The 6557-nt window shown below is 33.1% G+C and overlaps 1 protein-coding gene across 5 annotated transcripts; it reads left to right on the top strand.

Moving 5' to 3' along the window:
• LOC110425829 (DNAse I-like superfamily protein) lies at positions 1-5209 on the top strand. 5 transcript variants are annotated; one of them, XM_021440876.1, is made up of 11 exons: positions 1-590; positions 777-817; positions 997-1087; positions 1228-1303; positions 2277-2358; positions 2465-2569; positions 3074-3581; positions 3692-3885; positions 4010-4118; positions 4627-4775; positions 4858-5209. In XM_021440876.1, exons 3-11 carry the CDS (start codon positions 1022-1024, stop codon positions 5000-5002), a joined length of 1434 nt encoding a protein of 477 aa, XP_021296551.1. In that variant the 5' UTR covers positions 1-590; positions 777-817; positions 997-1021; the 3' UTR covers positions 5003-5209. The 5 variants fall into 5 exon arrangements, with proteins under 5 accessions (XP_021296551.1, XP_021296550.1, XP_021296554.1 ...); XM_021440875.1 differs by lacking the exon at positions 777-817; XM_021440879.2 differs by lacking the exon at positions 1-590 and having other exon boundaries at positions 615-817; positions 4627-4779; positions 4858-4995.
• The last annotated feature ends 1348 nt before the right edge of the window (positions 5210-6557 follow it).

Here is a 6557-nt window from a genome sequence, read left to right as displayed (position 1 = left end):
CCTATATAGAGACATCTAACACAGCCCCAAACTTCTTTCACTGTTTTCATTTCTAGACCTTTATCCATTACTGGTATCGCTTTTGGATGCCAGATAAAATTCTTGGCTTCACCTTTACCTACTACTTCCCAAGGCATAAAAGGATTTTCTTAACTTTCCTTCAAAGCTCACAAACCCAAAAGCAATGGGAACAACAAAGAGAGGAAGAAAGAACAAACAACAACCTAGCAAAAGCATCCAAGTCTTTACACAAGAATGAAGACAGTTTTCTTGAGGGGACATTTGAGATTCAATCCCCACTTTTGACCGTTTCTTTTCCACTTGATTCTCTCGAGAAAATCTTTCTATCTCAACCAGACCAATCAAAAACCAAAACAACCCATGTCCATATTTATAACATTAAACAAAAACAGTTGGGTTCTTAACCTTGTCCTGCAGTGCTGGCACATAAATCTAAGGGAACAGCTTTTTTGGGTTAACTCGAATACCTTGACTTGTGACCTCTTACCAACTTCTCTTTTACAGGCCATTGGCTTCTACCAGTTCTAGAACATTGGAAAACATCATCCAACATTCTAACAGTTTTTCAGGTTACTTACCTTCCATTTCTGTCTTTCTTTGTATTCTTTGACCCTTATGTCTCCTTTAACTTGTTCTGTTGACCAACTTCTCATAGAAAATAAGAAAGAAGAATTCTTTACTTCTGTATATAATGCCATCAATTCAGTTGACTTCCTTCTGAATACTCCATAATCAGATTCTTCCTTCCTCCATAGGCTTGGAAGTTGAAGCCATACCCTTTGTTTTTCCTCTCCTGGTAACTAGTTTTATGATCGACTTTAAAAAAAAGAAAGTTTGGTCTTTTTTTTTGTTGGATTTTCAATGCACTCTATATGAAAGATTCTCAAAATTTACCAGTATTATTTCCTATTATATGCGTGTATTCAAACAAAATTTTCCTTCTTTTTAAAAGTTTAGGAGCTTTTTGATTTGCAGGTTCTAAGTTTTCCAGAGGTTTCTGATGATTGGAGTTGGACTCTCTGGCATGACTCTAATGAATCAAGACAGGACAAACCAGCAGACTTCAGTAAATGCCTTATTCTTTTGCTTTAATTTAATATTAACTCTTATTTCCCCCCACCTTGTGGCAATTCTGTTAGTATTTTCTATGTTCAATATTTTCAATGATATTTGTTAATCTTTCCTATTTCCTTTTTAATTTTTCAGTCTTTGATCGGTAAAATATTTAGTGTGAAGGGGAGAAATCAAAGTAAAGAGACTGAAGTTTCAATTAGTTCTTCTGGTGAGTGCTTATGGTATCAAATATGACCATTTACCAATTATCATTATTTTCTTCCCTAAGAAGATAGATAGGCACAGAGAATGTTCTTGCTGTCTCTTCTTTAATATTATAATTATAATTATAATTATTATTATTTTGTCAAAGATACTATTCTTTTGCCTTCCCCTTTTCCGTGGAAAGCAATCAGCATAAGCTTATCTATGGCTCCATTTAGTTTTATTTTTATTACTTGCTTTCGTTTTTTTTTTTTTTTGGTTTTTGTTTGTGGAATTAAAGGGTTTATTTGGTTTTGAATCAATTGGAATTCTGGGTTTTTACCATTTACTTTTAATTGGAGAAAACTTTTAAGAAGTAAATAGTAAGAACAAGTAGGAAATGAAATAACTAAATGAAAAGTCTAGTTGTATGGAAGGATCTTGTTTTATCCTTGCTTTATCTGGTTAGATGATAGTTCAAAGGTTAGTCCAAACTGCAATGATGATGATGAAAGCATGTATACGTATATGAAGTGAAAAAGTGGAGCCCATGTGGGGTATTTTGTGGTCTTTGTGCAACAAAGAGATAGTGGATATAATGTCTTGAACAGATATAATCTAAGGAACAGACAAATGACTATATGAGGGGGATAAATGGCAATTTGTTTGAGAATATATTCTTGTTTGAACTTTTATCTAAGACTAAGAGTAAGAAAGGAAGCAAAGGAGAGGATATTTTTCTCTGGTTCTCTCTATCACTTCTGTCCAATAATAGTAACGTATTTATTTTCTCTTCCTTGCCTCTTAAAAATTCTTCTTCCTAGTTCAAAGCAACTACTGGTAGAGAATTAAGTGTTACAGTTCCAGCCACAATGTTTGGTCGTAAAAGAAAGTCTTTTTTTCTGTCATGAACTGCAGTTAATTCCCTTTCTTGTTGGACTTTCACTCTAATCTTTGTATCTTTCTTGATTTCTTGCCTGTTGTTTTGTTTTCTACAGAAGGACAATATGATTTGCCACTTGAACCTCTGCTTTATAGAGGTGTAAGCACAAAAGTGCCTAGTGAGAATCTATCCTTCCGGTAGTCATTACATTGCATTTTCTTCCTTTTTATCTCCATCCTTTTAAACACAGGCATGCTTGTTGGATTAACTGAACTGTTCTGGTTCATTTGGTTGCTTTGTTAGTGTTTTCGTTGCGACATGGAATGTAGGAGGCAAATCTCCTGATAGAAAACTCGATCTGGATGATATTCTTCAGGTCCGTGAAGAATCGGACATATATGTTTTAGGGTAATTCTCTTTCTGCCTCTCTGTCTCTCTCAGGTTTTGCCTTGCAATTCGCAGATTCATATTTAGTTTTGAGTTTCTGTTTGGAACTTAGAATTTCTTCTTCATGACAACAAAATATGGATAGACTTAAAGAAAAGTTAAGATACCTTTCTTTCTCATAATCTAGTGTCAAAAGCTTTTTACCGTACAGCTTATTCTCTGCCAGGGTGTTAAGATATCTTTGGTAGGATGCCTTCCGAAATTATAGTTTCATTACTAAAGGTCATATTTCATTGTCCCTTAAGAACAATTTGGTGTTGTATGTTATAACACACTGGAAAAGTTGCTAGCACCTGACATTGGGGTTTAGGCATTTAGCAGGACCTGCCTGTCAGTGTTGACAAGAAAAAATTCATTTAAATGCTTCTGTTAAAAGATTTGACTACCATAATTTTGAGTAAAGATGCTTTTATCATGCAAATGATGGTTTTTTTTTTAATTTAAATTGTTCTTTTGGATCTTTAGTTTTCAGGAAGTTGTTCCATTGAATGCTGGAAATGTGCTAGTTATAGAAGATAATGAGCCTGCAGCGAAATGGCTTGCCTTGATTAATCAGTCACTGAACAAAGCACATAATGTGCCATTAAGAGGACCAAGATCCATTGCATCTTCTGGGGGCTCACTGGTTTTCCAGAAAACTTCACTTAGAAAGGTCAGTAAGGCTTTCAGAACCGAGAGTAAGAGGAGGCTAAAGAGTTGCAACTGCCCTACTGACTTGGAAAGGAAGAATGGCAAGGAATTCTGTTTCCGGTGCCCACAATCACAAACAAATGAAAATGAATTTTCTTCAGAAGAGGATGAAGATGGATCTAGCAACTTTGATACAAACCAGATTAAGTATGGCCTTGTGGCATGTAAGCAAATGGTTGGAATTTTCCTCACTGTGTGGATGAGGAAAGAGCTTGTGCAACATGTAAGCCACCTGAGAATCTCTTGCGTAGGTCGTGGAATCCTTGGTTGCCTTGGAAACAAAGTAAGTTGAGAACTGAACCAGCTCGAGATGCATTGTTTGCATATGGATATCCATATGAACATTTATTCCATACAAATACGTTATACTACAATATTCATTCTGTGATGCAGGGGTGTATTTCTGTAAGCATGATTTTCCACAAGACAAGCTTCTGTTTCTTGTGCTGTCATTTGGCATCAGGAGAGAAAGAAGGAGATGAACTTAGGAGAAATGTGGATGTAGTGGAGATACTTAGAAACACACAGTTTCCAGGGATCTGCAGAACATCTGGTAGTCGGGTGCCTGAGAAAATTCTGGATCATGAGTAAGTATCTATGAAGCCAAGAATTTTTTGAAGCTTTTCAAAGATCCCTGTTCTAATCTAATAGCAGTTTTCGACATCTAAGAATCTCTGATTAGTTGACTTCTTCCCTGGAAAATTTCCCCAGTCGGGTCATATGGCTAGGAGATTTGAATTACAGGATAGCTTTGAGTTACTCTGATACTGGAAAGCTGCTGAAAGAGGAAGCCTGGGATGCACTATATGACAAAGATCAGGTAGCTTCTTATACACCATAGATAAAAACTTGAAAATTTGTGAAAGTTTGAGCTCTGTGTCAAAGATTATAATTATTTTGCTTCTCATAGCGTTCAAAAGAACAATATATCTTTTGACTTAATCTGTATTAAACTGGGGCACCAAAGATGTTGATAAATTCTGACTGGTGGCTGATAATTTTAGTTTGGATAAATGACTGCTAATGTATGCTGCTGGAAATACATTAGCCAATCCCATCTTATGCTTTTCAGTAAATAAAGCACAAACAGTAACATTCATCATGGAATTTGACAAATAACGACAATCTTGGGATACAAATATTATACTGAAACCATATTAGTTTTCTTTGCTACCTGACATGGTGAATGCCTCAACCTGCTTAGTTTTTGCCTTATGTTTCTAACTGAATTTATGATTAGTAGAGTTGCTTGTAAGCATCTCAATCATTGCAGGATTTTTCCTGTTACATCATACTAATATGGAACTAGTTGCTCATTGGATACACAGCTTAAGATCGAAAGGGAAGCAGGGAGAGTGTTTAAGGGATGGAAAGAAGGCAAAATCTACTTTGCACCAACATACAAATACTCTGATAACTCAGACAGTTATGCTGGAGAGACAGTAGAAACAAAAAGCAAAAGGAGAACTCCAGCTTGGTAGGTACATATAATTTATCAGTATTAAACAAACTAGAATGTTCAAAACTATAAGATCTAAACAAGTTAGGAAGTTTTCCAGGTGTGACAGAATCCTATGGCGTGGAAGCAAAATATATCAGCTCTCTTACGAGCGAAAGGAGTCCCGGTTCTCTGATCACAGGCCAGTATGTGCAACATTTTGGGTGAGTGTTGAGGCAACAGAGGATGGATCAAGGAAAAGATGACCTTTGCTTCATAACAACAAATAATTGCAGTAAAATAACAAGCTTTATGAGCATACATTGGCAATGATTTTTTTGTTACATAGAATGCTAACTCTTTGGGGAACTTGATGCCTGGAGTAGGAATAGCAAATGTAACCCCTTATTTGGATAAAGGAAAAAGAGAAATCAAAATCAAAATAAACTAATATCTTGGGCTTGTTTATGTAACCCTTTCTGTTCTTTTTATGCTTTAATAAGGAAGAAAAGCTTGAAGGATGAGATTCTCCCCATACATATGTTCCATGGAGCATCCATTTTACATATAGATAATGTTGTTTTTGGTCTGAGATATGGCTTGAAGCAGTCTGCTTGTCTTTTCTTCTGTGGAATTGAAACAACTTCTCCATCAAGTCTCATTGCAGAATCAAACTTGATATGGATCAGGATTGCCATGTAACATCAATCCAGTTGAAAGTACATTCCACCTATACTTCCTTTACAAGGCAGAAATATCTATTGGAGATGTACCTGAAACCTATACATTTTCTTTGGGATAATGTTGAAAATTCTCCCCACTTTTATCGAAACTTGAAGTTTCGACTTTTTAACTTTTATTGTATTCAATTAAGACTACATATAGTCCAAGCTAAGTGGAATGTATTTAAAAGTGTATATGAAATATAGAATATTGTTAATACATGCTACGTTTTTACCTGGGTAATGCTTGCTTTTATGCAATCTCAAGTTGTTGGAATTTCTTGCCTTAAAAAGTGAATATATATACATTTATATATTTATATTTATATTTATATTTATATTTATATATATTCTTAGTTAGCTGTAGTATTAGATTATTCTAAAGGTCATTTTTTATTATTGAACCATTAGAAATAATAATTCAATTATTTTATTAGAAAAAGCAGAATAATTAATTAATATTTCCATTCTCCCCAATTGTACATTCATTTTTTCTTATCAGCATATATTAAAATTATGTTCATTTAAGAAAAAAAAAACACTTTAAACTCTTAGGTTCCCTATGTTACATATTGACTTTTATATGCCTATTTAAATATATCGATTAAAATTTATATCATTACATTATGTTCCAAAATTATACTTTTTTATCTTATGATATATTATGCTTTATTTTTTACTATTTTGAATTTTAACCTAATTTTTTAATTTTTTAATTTTAATACCCAAACCTTTAAATTATTACTATAAATACTACAAGTATAAAGTTTTTTATATAATTATATGCAAATACATAATATATTTTATTATGTATAGAATAAAGTCTGAAATAATAATAGCATAGAGATTATATCTAACAGTTTATATAATATAATGTAAATATTTAATAATATATTACATAACAATACTTAACAATCATAATCATGCATAGTACAGTGTTACAATGTTAATATCATATGGTATTACAGTTTACTTATAGATAATAGTGTTTCTTATATTTATATACTAATAATAATAAAGTTTATAGGCTTTTATTATTTTATGTTAATTTTCAATGTTTATAATATTAATTAATACTTAAAACATTAATATGTTTATA

The sequence above is a fragment of the Theobroma umbraticum genome, unplaced genomic scaffold (genome assembly GCF_002168275.2).
Source record: "Theobroma umbraticum cultivar Fairchild unplaced genomic scaffold, ASM216827v3 scaffold_12.1, whole genome shotgun sequence".
Taxonomy (NCBI): Eukaryota; Viridiplantae; Streptophyta; class Magnoliopsida; order Malvales; family Malvaceae; genus Theobroma; species Theobroma umbraticum.
The sequence above is the reverse complement of the archived record's forward strand: the minus strand, read 5'-3'. Positions and strand labels throughout refer to the sequence as shown.

Bases quoted from the DNA above. Each gene is read 5' to 3' on its own strand.
- LOC110425829 (XM_021440875.1), top strand. From the start codon at position 1,022: ATGATTGGAGTTGGACTCTCTGGCATGACTCTAATGAATCAAGACAGG. The intron at 3,582-3,691 runs GTAAGTTGAGAA...TCTGTGATGCAG, and splicing joins TTGGTTGCCTTGGAAACAAA to GGGTGTATTTCTGTAAGCAT. The intron at 3,886-4,009 runs GTAAGTATCTAT...AAATTTCCCCAG, and splicing joins GAGAAAATTCTGGATCATGA to TCGGGTCATATGGCTAGGAG.